The 13,363-nt window shown below is 52.4% G+C and overlaps 3 protein-coding genes across 3 annotated transcripts in view; 1 reads left to right on the top strand and 2 right to left on the bottom strand.

The window, feature by feature from the left end:
• The window catches only part of VOLCADRAFT_99424 (uncharacterized protein), a gene marked incomplete at both ends in the record, with an annotated part of 8,010 nt that extends 5,019 nt beyond the window's left edge, over positions 1-2,991 (bottom strand). Inside the window, 4 exons of the mRNA XM_002958151.1 lie at positions 785-1,027; positions 1,757-2,269; positions 2,837-2,884; positions 2,925-2,991. Coding sequence (XP_002958197.1) covers positions 785-1,027; positions 1,757-2,269; positions 2,837-2,884; positions 2,925-2,991 — 871 coding nt within the window. The remainder of the gene's footprint in view (positions 1-784; positions 1,028-1,756; positions 2,270-2,836; positions 2,885-2,924) is intronic.
• A 1,574-nt stretch (positions 2,992-4,565) lies between these two features.
• Positions 4,566-8,783, bottom strand: VOLCADRAFT_108017 (uncharacterized protein; the record flags this gene model as incomplete). Its single annotated transcript, XM_002958150.1, has 7 exons — positions 4,566-5,194; positions 5,877-5,939; positions 6,287-6,415; positions 6,872-7,003; positions 7,495-7,567; positions 7,935-8,182; positions 8,721-8,783. The coding sequence occupies 7 exons, from the start codon at positions 8,781-8,783 to the stop codon at positions 5,090-5,092; spliced, it is 813 nt and encodes a 270-aa protein (XP_002958196.1). The 3' UTR covers positions 4,566-5,089.
• A 454-nt stretch (positions 8,784-9,237) lies between these two features.
• The window catches only part of VOLCADRAFT_99422 (uncharacterized protein), a gene marked incomplete at both ends in the record, with an annotated part of 7,910 nt that continues 3,784 nt past the window's right edge, over positions 9,238-13,363 (top strand). Inside the window, 6 exons of the mRNA XM_002958171.1 lie at positions 9,238-9,348; positions 9,431-9,514; positions 10,660-10,749; positions 11,570-11,756; positions 12,165-12,271; positions 12,554-12,697. Coding sequence (XP_002958217.1) covers positions 9,238-9,348; positions 9,431-9,514; positions 10,660-10,749; positions 11,570-11,756; positions 12,165-12,271; positions 12,554-12,697 — 723 coding nt within the window. The remainder of the gene's footprint in view (positions 9,349-9,430; positions 9,515-10,659; positions 10,750-11,569; positions 11,757-12,164; positions 12,272-12,553; positions 12,698-13,363) is intronic.

The following is a 13,363-nucleotide window of genomic DNA, read 5'->3' as shown; positions in this document are numbered from 1 at the left end:
TGGCGGCGGTGGGGGCCTGGGCGGCTGGGGTGATGGCGGTGGTGGGGGCGTGGGTGGCTGGGGTGATGGCGGCGGTGGGGGCCTGGGCGGCTGGGGTGATGGTGGCGGTGGCGGGCTGGGGGGGTGGGGTGATGGTGGCGGTGGGGGGCTCGGTGGCTGGGGTGATGGCGGCGGTGGGGGGCTGGGGTGGTGGCGGCGGTGGCGGGCTGGGTGGAGGAGATGGAGGATTAGGCGGGCTTGGAGGTAGTGGCAGTGGTTTCGACTCTGTCCAAACCCATGTCTCGTCCGTACGCAGCAGCACAGTATTGTTCGGAGCGAACAGTGTCCCTGATACCCAACTTGGGCCCAATTCGTTGCAGGCTTCTAAGGCCAGGATGTTGTGGCCCGCCAGCAGATCGACAGAAATGAAGGCCTGTCCCCTAACAAATGCGTTTGGGAGAAGGCTATTACTGTTCACAAACAGTGTAGCATTATCGTCAGCTTCCAGATGGAAAGTCGCGCCGGAAATAGACTTAGGTGTGTAGTAGGACTTGTAGAAATACTTGCACGCGTAATCCGGTGGACAAGTCCCCCCGGTGCAGTAAGCGTAAGGATCAGACCAGAATGCGGTGGCCTTCGGATCCGTCGACATATTCATTCGTACAGACCCGAAGAAAGTGCTTACACCTGCATGCATATTACACGCTTACATTTACTTTACTACATTGGGCATTACACCCAGCCACCAATATCAGCCTCAACGAATGAAGACACTGTCGCCACACGTACATACATATGCACATACCCCTCTTCGCGCCCGCTACTCGGTCTTTATGTGGGTAGAAGAATCCAGGGATGAGCTGCCCTGACTGCCCTTGGTCGGTCTTGAGGCGGCACACACGGCTACTGCGAACATAGTCCCAGTAGCGGCAGGTGGGGCTGCTGTAGCAGGCCTGACAGCAGGCCGCTTCGTCGGGCTGGTCACTGGTGGACAGCGTGGAGGAGTCGAAACCGTACCCAGCGCCGTACAGAACCTGGAGCGTGCAAGCTGAACATATATAGAGGTGGCAAGAATGGTGTGGTGGGTTGTCGTCTGCAGAATGGAGGACCTTCTACATGATGTATAGTATACATATGGACCATGTACTTGTTGAAGCCTTTCGGGCCTTTCGTCCGTAAGCGGAGAACTGCCTCAGTAATAATGTTTTGGGGCCGTCGTATAATAGATAGGACCGATGATGGAATAGGTTGTAAAAAGATTCATGTTTAAGGATGGTTAAATAATCGCGCCACGCACGTATAATATTAGATAGGCCTGAAAAAGGTGATCTACATATGGGCACTCTTTTGCAGACGTGTTTATGTATACGGACCATTTACTAATTTCGGGCCTTTCCATATTTAACATGGCAATAATAATAATAATAATAATAATAATAATAATAATAATAATAATAATAATAATAATAATAATAATAATAATAATAATAATAATAATGAACATCAATGATAATGGTAATATACTACGTATTTAAAGCCCCTGTCTAATGCATCATGGCACTCTTTAGACTACAGAGGGTCTATGTGAAAGGAAATAAAGCCGGAAATAAAGGGCATGCATGGACGATTATTATTAGGCATTGCACGTGCATACGGCAGATTCTCAAACCCTGGTTAAACACTAACTTCTCCACTCCCCAACCACCAGCAGCCAATCAACGCATTATCGTGTCCTCAACCGATGAATAGCAATAATATCGTCAATCATGATCATCACCTGCCGGCATGCCGTAAACCTGCAGCTCCGCCATCGCCAACCTTACATATGGGCTTGGGTCGAAGTTGTTGTTCCGAACCATAAGAATGCGACCGGTCCTAGGCGGGTTGAGGTTAAGGAGGATTACGCCGCCAGTCGTGCCAGGTCCGGATGATGCATTATCGAGACGGTAATTATTGATGTATCTGGTCGCATCCGATGGGATAACGGCGGCACCTCCAAGCCTGAACTCAGCATTCACAACCTCATGGGCGCAGCAGTCTGTGCGGTGGTATAGAGCTATACTGGAGATGGTCATCGCTTCACCAAAGTCGATCGCTAGCCATTCGCTCGTACCGCTTGCGCTGATGAAGGTGCTGCTGTTGCTGCCCGCTGAAGGAATGATTCCATCAATGGCATTGACGGGATCGTATTGGCTGGAAAACTGGGATGATGCGTATACGGTCTTCCCGATGGCGATGTTGTTGAAGGGTGGGGGGGGAGGGGGTGGTGGCGATGACGGAAGTGGTGGTCCTGGAGCGAGGGGATGGAGGACACGATGGGCGGGTGGAAGCTGGGAGCTCATCATTAGGTAGCCATGGGGTCATGGGGTCATTGCTCAGAAAAAATGTGCGATATGTATGTAACTGGAGTGAATAGGTGTACCTAGCTAGCTGTAAGTTAAACTGTGTAGCAAGCTACATTTACCTTAGAATATATTAAGCTATTAAAGCTTAATCACAGTAACGGTACGGTCCCGTAATTACGAACCGTACTCGTTTATTGTACGAACTGACTTTCGGTTACGGTATCCAGCCACCCAGGTAAAGTGCTTCGGCCAGACACATTCATGCCACTATATAAATGTTCAGGGTTCAAGCCCGTGCTATTACCGTTCTTGAAATAATCTCCGAAGTCTAGCTTTTCTTACCGCTCCTTACGCTAAGCCACACACACACCCTTCCTCGGCCTCGCTACCCAAGACTTCCGCTGAAACGTCTAAGGTAACAGACGGCTACCATAAACTGATGCCCTTGCTTGCTATTTGCCGAAGTAACCGAAGCAAGCTTAAGGACATGCATGATGCACGCATATATTCACCTTGCGCGTTGACTGCGATAAGACGGGTCAATACTACTAGTAGTAGTACTGCCGGCGGGGTGGGAGTGATGCAGCACAGGAGCTCTACTTGCAAGGGTAGCAGTATGTGCCGCTGGATTTGCAGCAGCGAAAGAAGTGGTAGGCAGCCGTGCCATATGATCATTGTCATCCACTCTTCTGTGACGTTTCAGCTGGCTGCATGTATTTATGTATGTATGTGTGTATATAGGTATGTATGTATGAATGTATGTATGCCCAAGACAGCCACCCATTAAGTAGGGTTGATAAACGTGGCTGCCCTATAGCTACACCTGCTGCGTGGAACTCGTCCAGCTGTGGCCGCTGTGGCTGTGATTATTATTATTATTATTATTATTACTGCTGCTGCTCCTTAGTTAGGCTTGCGAGCTCCTTTCAGCAGTCTAGATATTGATGAATGTATGAAGCAGGACGATGCGAGAACAAACCTTCCTTGGGCAAAGATTAAATGGGATCGATCGATATCTTCAGCTCCTGCCTGACGATGATGAAGCTTCAGGAGCATACGGGACATAGGCAGCCAGGCTTCGCGAGTTTTTATTTGCAAACATACACACACATACACACATATATATGCGTATATGTATATACAGTATATATATACTAGGTTACTTCACTTCCCGCGCACCTACGTGCACAGTATAAAACACATTATCAGTTGTATTATAATAAGTAGATAATAAGTAGATCAGCTTTAATGTAAAGTATTGAACCGGATGTATACCTCCGGTTCAATACTCCAGCGGTCCCGGGGCCGGTGGAGTCGGAACACCGGTGTTCGCGACCCCAGCGAATCGGAAGATGAAACGGCACCGTTTCATCTTCCAATTGTAACAGGCAACAGGTTCGACGGCTTGTGGAGCGAGGTTCATGTGCGTAGCAAGTTACGCTTTCTGGCTAAGGTTTCATAGTATGATACATTTCATGTAATTCATTCATATGTATTTCCGCCTGCTGCTGGCTGCTGCGCCGTCGTGTTTGAGCGGTGTTAGCGATTCATCAGGCAAGCAAAAGAACAAGTCAGCTGACAACAATGTTATAATTTCCTGCAATTAGGTGTTAGCTCATCAGCAGCGCAGGTATTATTTATTATTCGCAGGATGACCAGATGCCTCCATATGCACGTGTGTGCCTTTCGCGAACGCTCGTCGTTGTTGTGTGTTGCCTGCAGCTCTCGCGACATTCACTCAGTTACAGGATCCACCGATCGCGAGCTAAGCACGTCACGCGGTCAATAATACATTACCATTCAAGCCTTGAATTGCCTTAAGCTTGCCCCATTCAAGATAAACAAGTAACACATGAAAGCATGAGCTCCCGATTATTATCCTGCAATAACTGAAGCTCAAAATTACTACAAATGTTGCGTTGTGTGAGAGTGGCTTGAAGTCCAAAGGCCTGGAGCAGGCAGGTACATACTTATTACATAATTAGATAGGCGAAACTGCAACCTGCAGCAGCAGGTAGCAGACGCCTGTAACGTTTTGGTGCGGGCCCGGCGGTGTGGGCCCTGCAGCTGCGTGAAGCACGTCAGGGGGACCCTACCCTAGGCCTGTAGGATTATCCCCGGCCATGCAAGTGCCCGTGTACTTATCACAAAAGGGTGCGTGTCGCATATAGGTCGCATATATCAAAAATTTTACTGACTGACGCTTACCGCTGTACGATACTCGTCTAAAATAGTAGGTCTTTAGGCACTCCTCAACTTACAGACGTCCCGTTCCTCAAAGCATGAAACTCGTCAGGCCGGAACATTTGTGATCACAGAGAACCGGATGTGATCGCAAACAGGCAACAAAAAACGAATCTTTGACCTATAAGACATGCGGACAACATCCATCGCGGACAACCTGCCAGCCCACAGCCCCAGACGGGCTTGCCAAAAGACTAATAAGCCATCTTGTTCCACCTCCACCTTTACAGCGAGCGCCTTCCCAGCATTTGCTTCGCGATGCACTTGGTGCACTCATCCCTAAAGTTGTGCTGTGCCCAACTTGCAAGTTTGCGCTGTGCCAACATCACCATCGCCATCATCACCACCAATAAAACAGAAATGAACCACCACTCATTAATGGGGTGGTACTACTGCAATATCTACACAAAAAAATACTGAGAGCTCTCGATATGCATTCATTCATGCATGCATAAGTTCCGCATTACAGAATGCATGGATGCTATGTACACAAGTATGCATACATGCGCCTCGGTCATCGGTTAGTTGGCCTTGCTCTTCGTCCGCTGCTGGGTGTCAAGAGGGAAGTACTTTGAAAAGAGCGCATCGCGCCAGGCAATCAGGTCCGCAAACTCCTCCTGGTACGGCTGCTCGTCCAAAGGGCACATGTACAGCAGCCGTACGTAGGTCGTCGGAATGACGGCGGCAAATCAATGTGTCGTACATGCACGCACGCGCATTAGGCGGGAAAGCAGGGGTGCATGAAGAGCAAGCAAAACTAAGAGCGGCGGCAGCAGCACGCTGGTTGTTATTTTACATATAGGGCACGGGGACTATACTATAATAATAATGGATAGTTCAACATATGCAGCAGTGCATGCAAAGGTGCGTCACACACGCACACGCACACACATAAACAAGCGGAGACCAAATCACAGAAGATTCCAAGGTGAGCGGGAGATAAAGAGGATGCGACACGATCCCCACTCGGCGCCACTATAACGGCTATTGATCGTCCATGCATATGGGGGCGGCCCCTCTCAGGCGTTTTTTACGGAACGGCCACCCTTCCCACCGCATTAGTGCGGAACTTGTAACATAAACAAGCAGCAGGGCAGTTATTAGGAAGAGCGAAGCAATAGATCAGCAGTACAGCACATTATGCGCATTACGCGAGACAGGCTGGGGACGATATGTAAGGGGGGGCATTCATGCGTGCATGCATGCACAACTCCTCTATGTCCATGCATCATCACATGCACAAGTTTATAGCTCAGGCCACCCTCCCCCCCCACCGCAATAGTGCGGAACGCATGTCTACACGCACACCTGCAGTTCCTTGATCTGCGGCCTGGCACCCGTGGCGTACGGCGGTCCCAGTGGCTTGAGCGCCTGCAGGCAGGCAGGCAGGCATGCACGTGCCAGGGAGGCCCGCAGGACCACTCGAATAGATTAGATAAATAGGGTTTAAGGGTTTTACCTACATTCACTTGTTAGCCATCAACCGTAAACATTCTTGATTTGTTAACTGTTTGGCGCTTCGTTCTTGTGGCGTTGGTTTATTATTAGCATCTTCTTACTAGCCAAGTATATATGTGCATACATGCGGATGCAAGCAACCCGCCCATATGATGCATCTGGCAACATCCCATATGGGAATGAATGAATGAATGCAATCCGATTCCCATTCCCACGCGCGCGCGTCCCTTCTCGCGCATGGCTCGCTGGCTCGCTCTCACCGACACTGCTACCGCCATGGCAAAGTCCGCGTAGCTCAGCTCCCCTGCCACCAAGTGCCGCTCGCCGTCAGCGCCCACTGACCCATGGGTCCGGAGCACCGACTGGGCCTCACGAAGAACCTCCAGCGCCTAAACAAGCGTATGGGCGAATGTGTATGTAGGTATGTATGTACATGCATATCGCAGCACGCAGCAGGGGGCCAGCGGGGTTCGTTGTGGAGCTCCAACCGCTCGCCCAACCAACAACCGCATGCGACCTATCTATAACCACCTTGAGAGGTACATAGGGCAGACACCTTCCTACCGTCAGGCACACACACACAGTCACACACACAGACACACACACACACACACACACACACACACTCAGCAGCAGCAGCAGCAACAGTCATATACCTGCCGTCCGTAGCCCCGCACCCTGACCTCTGAGACCCTGCCCTCTTTCTTCTACAGAACCAAAACATCAGGAAATCTTTCTTTCGAACCTTTTTGAATCTTTAAAATCTTCCGAAATCTTCCTAAATTTACCTTTTCATCCTGAATTTTTCTAAACTTTTTGAAAAATTTGAAAGTGGCCCAACCCACCTTATCCAGGCATGTGCTGCTCGCCTCTGCCCGGTACTTGTTCTGAAGCCTCCTGGCAATGGCAGTCACCAACACCAGCCCCAGGGGACCCAGCCAGCGAAGTCCTGAAGGCACCAACTGCCTTAACGCGGCCTGTGTTCGTACACGTACGGGAAGGCAGGGCGGGGCAGGAGGAGTCGGGGGGTTTGGGAGGTGTGCGGTTAACTGTGGGGTTGAGTTGAGTTGGGACCGCCTCCCGGCGCCCCTCCTCACCTCCCCTGCCACACCTTTCCCTGATTGCAGGCCTGGGGGGCCTCCAGGGCCAATGAGCCATGTATGCATGCGCCTGTTGCATCCCGGAGCTCGCGCGTACCATCATCGCGGTATCTGCTGACATCGTACTGACAGCGTACTGACGCGGAATCTGCTGACATGACGCTGATCAGTACTTATCTTTTCTGTGGTCGTGATACACAACAGCGCCTCCCTAGGGACAGGCCTTTCCCTCCCTCCCTCCGCTCACACCCTCCCCTCAATACTCCCTCCTCCTTCCCTCCCACATCTCCCCCCCCATCCCCTGCCTCTTGTTAAACCCCCACCACATACACACATACATGCACACACACACATGCACACTCACTCACCTTGTCTGCCAAAGTGGCCTCTACAAGTAATGACCGACCGAAGTACAAGACCACGTCACTCTTCGTGTTCCATCTGTTCGGGAAGCAGGAAAAGGGGAAGCGGGAGGGGGCCAAGAAGAAACACAGACGAGTGAGCAGGAAAGGAGTGAGCAGGAAAGGAAAGGAGTGGAGCAGCAGGCGGAGGAGGTTGGGATAAGTTCCATGTGGGGGTGGAGCTGTGACGACCCGCCTCTCGTTTGTCATGACTTCAAGAACAACTTCAGAACAGAAAAGTGCAGATCGGCGGATGTCAGAATCGCGAGATACGCCGCCCCATGGCATACAGTCTCAGCCTCGGAGGTCCTTCGTAAGGTCTCCGCCGACTGCGCGGTGACGGTGACGGTGACAGTGACGGCGGCGACTTCCGTGAATTCGTCCCTCCTTACCCCTTTCCTACCTACCTGCTGACTTCCGCCTCCTTGCCTTCAGGAAACAACCGTACGGCATCTGGCCTGGCGCTATGACGATCTGCCCATTGCGCGATGTCGTACGATTGCATCAGCACGCCGTCGTTTGGCGTGAACATCACGGGCACTGTCAGCTTGCGACGCCATTCCCACAGCCGCAGCCGCAGCATAAACTCGCCAAACAGCGGCAAGTACGGCGTTGTACGGTACTTAATACAGTGGTACTTCAAGGCGAAGCGAGCCTGCGCGTAAAGCGTATTATGTGTGTGTGCGTGTGTGCAAGGTAGTAGCGATGCCATCGCTACTACCTTCGGTGTAGGTAGGGCGATGGTTCATGTGCTATGTGTTGATGACCGTAAATCAAATACTGTTAAGCTTAGCATCAAAGGACATCAACAACCAAGTCGGCATCTTGGCGGTTGTATTTGCAAGCGCTGGGGAGCTTGAGGACTGTCGACTGCCTGCTGCGGGAATTGAGCGCTCTCGCCATTGGTAGTAAACTTCCCATCATCATGGCATCCGGAGAGAAGGCGCAATTAGTTCGCGTTCAGGAATATAAAAAAGGCTGATGTCCACGGTGAAAGATGTCATGGAATGGCGAGGCAAAGCAAGTTCAAATAGCTGGCCTCTGCTGACGGTAAAAAGCACGGCCGGGACAGTTACGAAACCTTAATGCCTGGTCCCCGATTGATTGATTAGGAGAAGAATTGACGCTGTGGCAAGCGTGCATCCTACACAGGCCATTAGGTTCGCAGAGCTTCCTACACGCCTACAGCTTACCTTTAGGCTCCAGGCTGAGACGCTCAGCGACACAAGTTCGGGTACGCCGTTCTTGCCACCCATCGCAAGGTGAGGAACGGTTGGATCGTGATTTTTACAGATTGTTGGGGTTATGCGCCTCTTGCAAGCAGCTATTTATATTGTGCTTGGGAGCGCCTTCCGAGCATCCAAAGGTATAAATTCCTGCTAGATTTTAGCAAGGCGGCATCAATGAAGTCTTTTGGTGTGTACGACAGGTGCGCTTTTTTGTAACCTGAAGGTGCGTAAATGCATGAACGATTATTATGACCGTTAGTACGGCGTAGCTTCCCATGCAGCGCAAATTGCACCAATTCAACATAACTCCTTTCCAGAAGGTTATTCTGTGACCCGTTTTCTCTACGATGATGCCACAACGTGGTGAAGTTGAACGATGCATGTCGTGACAGGCTTCGAATAACTCAGCTTTTACCAAAATTATAACATATCGTAATAATTTGATTAGTGACTTACCTGCTTAGTAGAATTTGCCGAACTTATGGCTCCGAAGAAGGATGGAAAGAAGAAAGGGGGCAAAAAAGGGAAGAAGGGGAACAAGCCTGCCTGGATGTCTGATGGGCTCTGGGAGCTCAGCCAAAACCTTCAAAAGGTTAGTTAAAGGGTTCTACGCAATTACAGCTAGCCGGTGAATGCAACCAATGTGGCCCCTCACCGGCTTTGCTGGCGTGCAGCTCTCAGAATTCTACAGTGGAGAAATCAAGGATACAAAACTAAAGGAGGGCCAAGCACCGCCACCGAACATCACACGGACCCAGGTGTGTGAAGAGGCGGAACATTAGCAGAAGCGTGGTGCACAGGTTATCATCCAGCGCAACGTATCACATTCTCAATCCGCTAAGGCTCAGGAGTCTGCGGCATCCATCATGCAAAATCGGACCTCGCTTTGCACATATGCGCAGCCGCATGTCCGTCGAAAGCTTCCGGCCCGCACCTCCGACGGTACATCTCATATGAAGGCTGGTGGCATGTAGCGCCCGCGCGTTTTATCTTGCAGTTGTCAAGTTTACATCATCAGCACTATAGCGGTCTCACACATACACGAGGGCTTCTTCCCCGCTTTTCCACGGCACATGACCAACCCTCACTTCACATCCCTGACCGCCACCACCGCCATCGCCACCACCGCCACCATCCCACACGTATGCCAACACGACCTTGCTGCTCGTCACGCTTATGGCCTCGAAACGATCACCACCAATAATACATTCCCTTTTGCCTTGCTTGCCTTGCTTTTCCCCTCCCGCCCTAGCACTTTCCTCAAATCACCATCCTGTAGACTTGCACGTGTCTCCACGTGTTGTCTCCGCCTCCAGAGGGTTTTTAAACACCTCTCCTTCCCGTTGCTGCGCTGCGCTGGTCTCTGCACTGCGCTGCTCTCCTCTGCTGCCACCCGACATGAATTGTCTCAACCCCCCCCACACACACACAGGCACACACACAGGCACACACACACACACACAGTTTACAGCGCCTCACGCTACGCACTCGGCCCCTCACCAACGGGCCTTTGCGCTCTGGGTCCCTCCGCAAATACCTCTTGACGGTTTTTGTTGTTGTTGTTACAGCGGGTTACCAAGTTTCTATGCCGGCACAGTGTTTAGCATACACCCCGCAGGGGGGGGTTCTACGTCTGGTACACTCTTGCCCTGGCAGCAGCTTCACTCGTTTGTGGTTCGTCTTTTTCCCCCCCCTCAGACCACTTTTACTTTCTGACCTTGGGCGCCGCCAGATCTTATCTGTCTTCCTTGCATACGACGTATTTCTCTCTCCACGAAGCCCACGAAGTTTCTAAACGTCGTGTTGTCCTTCTTATCAATACTCGTTCCTGTCGACACCGCTTATCTACTACACTCATACACACACACACCCTCACCCCCGCTCCCGTGTCTGAACCCCCCAGGCCGGTATGTTCATTTGGCAGCTGCTGTTCCCCTCGAATAAAGTAGCCAAGGCGAAGCGTGACGAGGCGGTCAAGTACGGCGTTGTGGAGGTACGACACTGTACGGATTGTACGCTTGTAGCACGGCTACGTACTACGGTGTCATGCTAAGGGGGGGCTAAAAGGGTTGGGAGGAGGAGGATGTGTGTGTGTGGGGGGGAAAAGGGGGTCCCGTCCTGCACCGCACTGGTGTGTGTGTGTGTGGGGGGGGGGGGTGTGTGTTGCCGTTGAGCACTGCGAGGGCGCACTAAAGCCTGTTGTGCAAATGCACACATGGAGGGAAGGGGCCACCTCCGTCACCGGCCATCTCCAGCATACCGCGCCACACGGAGCGCCTTTCGGAGGGCCTGTATGGCTTTTTGTGGCAGGGGGGAAAGTAGCATTTTTCCCCCCCCCCGAAAAAGCCGGGCAGGAAACCAGGAGCGTAACAAGAGCTATTTTTAAATGCGCAAAAGTTATTTTTGTTTTTGTTCCTCTAAAGAACGTTCCTTGAGCGCTTAAACCTTCGGGAATTTCAACTTTCTGAGAAACGAAATCTTATTAGAGAAAAATCCTTGGTGGGCTCTCCGTGGCTCGTTCGTGGCTCATCTCCAATAGTTCGTAGTCTCCCCTCCCCCCTCTCCCCCCCCTTCTGAGCGGACGCCTTTCGGTCAGTTCTACGTCTGGTACACTCTTTCCTTGGCAGCAGCTTCACTCGTTCGTGGTTCGTCTTTCCCCCCTCTCCCCCCCCTTCTGAGCGGACTCCGGCCGGTGGTTTTCTTCGAACCTTGACTTCTGGTGCAGAATATGCAATATAACGCCCAACCCGCACGCACCCACTGCCTCGTACATACGTACATACGTACATACATACATACATACATACATACAGACTTCGGTGAAGATCCTGGCCAGCGGCAAGGTCCCCGACATGACCCCCGCTCTGGGTATTCTCGTGGCGATGACCGGGGACAACCCCCTGCAGCGGGGGGTAATGCTGGACACGAAACCCGCACCCCTGCCGCACGTCCTGGCGGCCTTGTCGGACGAGAGCGCGAGTCTGAGGGCGGCGTCGTGTGGTGAGCGCTTCAACATTTTGCATATGTGTCTATACTGTAGGGTTTTTTAGTGGTTTTTATTAAGTCCCTTTATTAAATCCCTTTAATAAATCTCTTTATTAAATCTCTTTACCCTTCCCACTTCCCCGTCTCTCTCTCTTTTGGTGCGCCGGACGTCATTACCACTCTTTTGTGTGTGTGTGTGTATGTATGTGTGTGTGTCTTGGACCTTTTGCACACACATATTGCGTTTCCCTCCCCTCCCCTCCTTGACAGCAGCTTCACTCGTTCGTGGTTCGTCTTTCCCCTCCCCTCTTCTTTCCCCCCTCTTCTCCCCCCTGCTCAACGACTCCTCTTCCCACCCCCCCACCCCTCCTCTCCCCCCTGCTCAACTGCTCTCTCTCTGTTTCCCCCCTCACCCCCCAACAGCGCTCCTCCGAGTAGTGTCTCGTGAGCAGGACTCCCGGCCCCGGCTGTGGCGGCTCATGCGGGCGGATTGGGACTGGAGACCCCTGGTGACGTGTCTGGATCTCACGGTGCGTCCGTACTTACGTCTTTGTATAGTGCTTTTGTCGGCCCCACGTGACGTGTGCCGTACATTGGGAAACGTGTTTCACAGGTTGCCTTCGTTCCCCTTTTTTTCCATAGCTACCCCTCCTCCCGGGGGCTACCTTTCATCACGCAAAAACACACACGCACATCCCCCCCTCACCCCCATTCAACCCCCTACTTCTACCACCAACACCACCAACACCACCACCACCACCACCACCACCACCACCACCACCAACCCCACCACCATTACCACTTCCGTACAGGATATGAGTCAGCTGGGAGGTCGCTCCGCCTGCTACGACGCGGCCGCTGTGATGGAAGCAATGTGCTGCGCGCCTGAACAGGACATTGCCAACGGGGCTTGTACGGCACTCATGAATGCCGGTGCACCCGCACACATGGTCAAGGTAGGAGGGGGCTTTTTGGAGATGAGGGGGGGGGGAGGGATTGTGTGTGCCTGTGTGTACGTGTGTATGTATATGTGTATGTGTGCCTGTGTGTATGTGTGTACATGTGTGCGGGGAGGTGGAAGAGGTTGCGGGACTAGCGAGGGTGTGGGGGGAAAAGGGGGGATGACTGTGTGTGTATGTGTTTTGGGGGCCGCGGCGAACCGTTGGACGAGCACACACACACGGCCAACCCGGAGTACCGGGGAAAGGGGGTTTGGTGGCCTTAGCTGGATCGGAAGCTCGGCCGCTGTGTAGGGTTTCCAGGTGCCGAGTATTTCTGTGCGTGTTTTGATTTCGCCCCTCCTCGCCCCCTCAAACTCCCCCTCGTCCCCCCCTTCCACACAACACACGCACACTCCATTTTCACTCCAGCTCTTCGTTTCCGCGCTTCTCACCTCCCTGCCGCTCTTCCCCCGCTTCCCCCCCCCCAAACCCGTGAAACAAACAAAAACACAAAAGGTTCTCCGTACACGCCACGCCCACCCCATGGCCAAGGCCTCCTGTGTTGCCGCACTCAACCAGCTTCTTCGTCGAGCCAGTCCGGCGGCGTGCGAGGAGATGGTCGTGGGGCTGAGCGCCCTAGAGCCGCTGGCGGCTGTGTTCCTGCATCCGGTCATACCGCTG

This window comes from Volvox carteri, assembly GCF_000143455.1.
Source record: "Volvox carteri f. nagariensis unplaced genomic scaffold VOLCAscaffold_87, whole genome shotgun sequence".
Classification (NCBI taxonomy): domain Eukaryota; kingdom Viridiplantae; phylum Chlorophyta; class Chlorophyceae; order Chlamydomonadales; family Volvocaceae; genus Volvox; species Volvox carteri.
The sequence above is the reverse complement of the archived record's forward strand: the minus strand, read 5'-3'. Positions and strand labels throughout refer to the sequence as shown.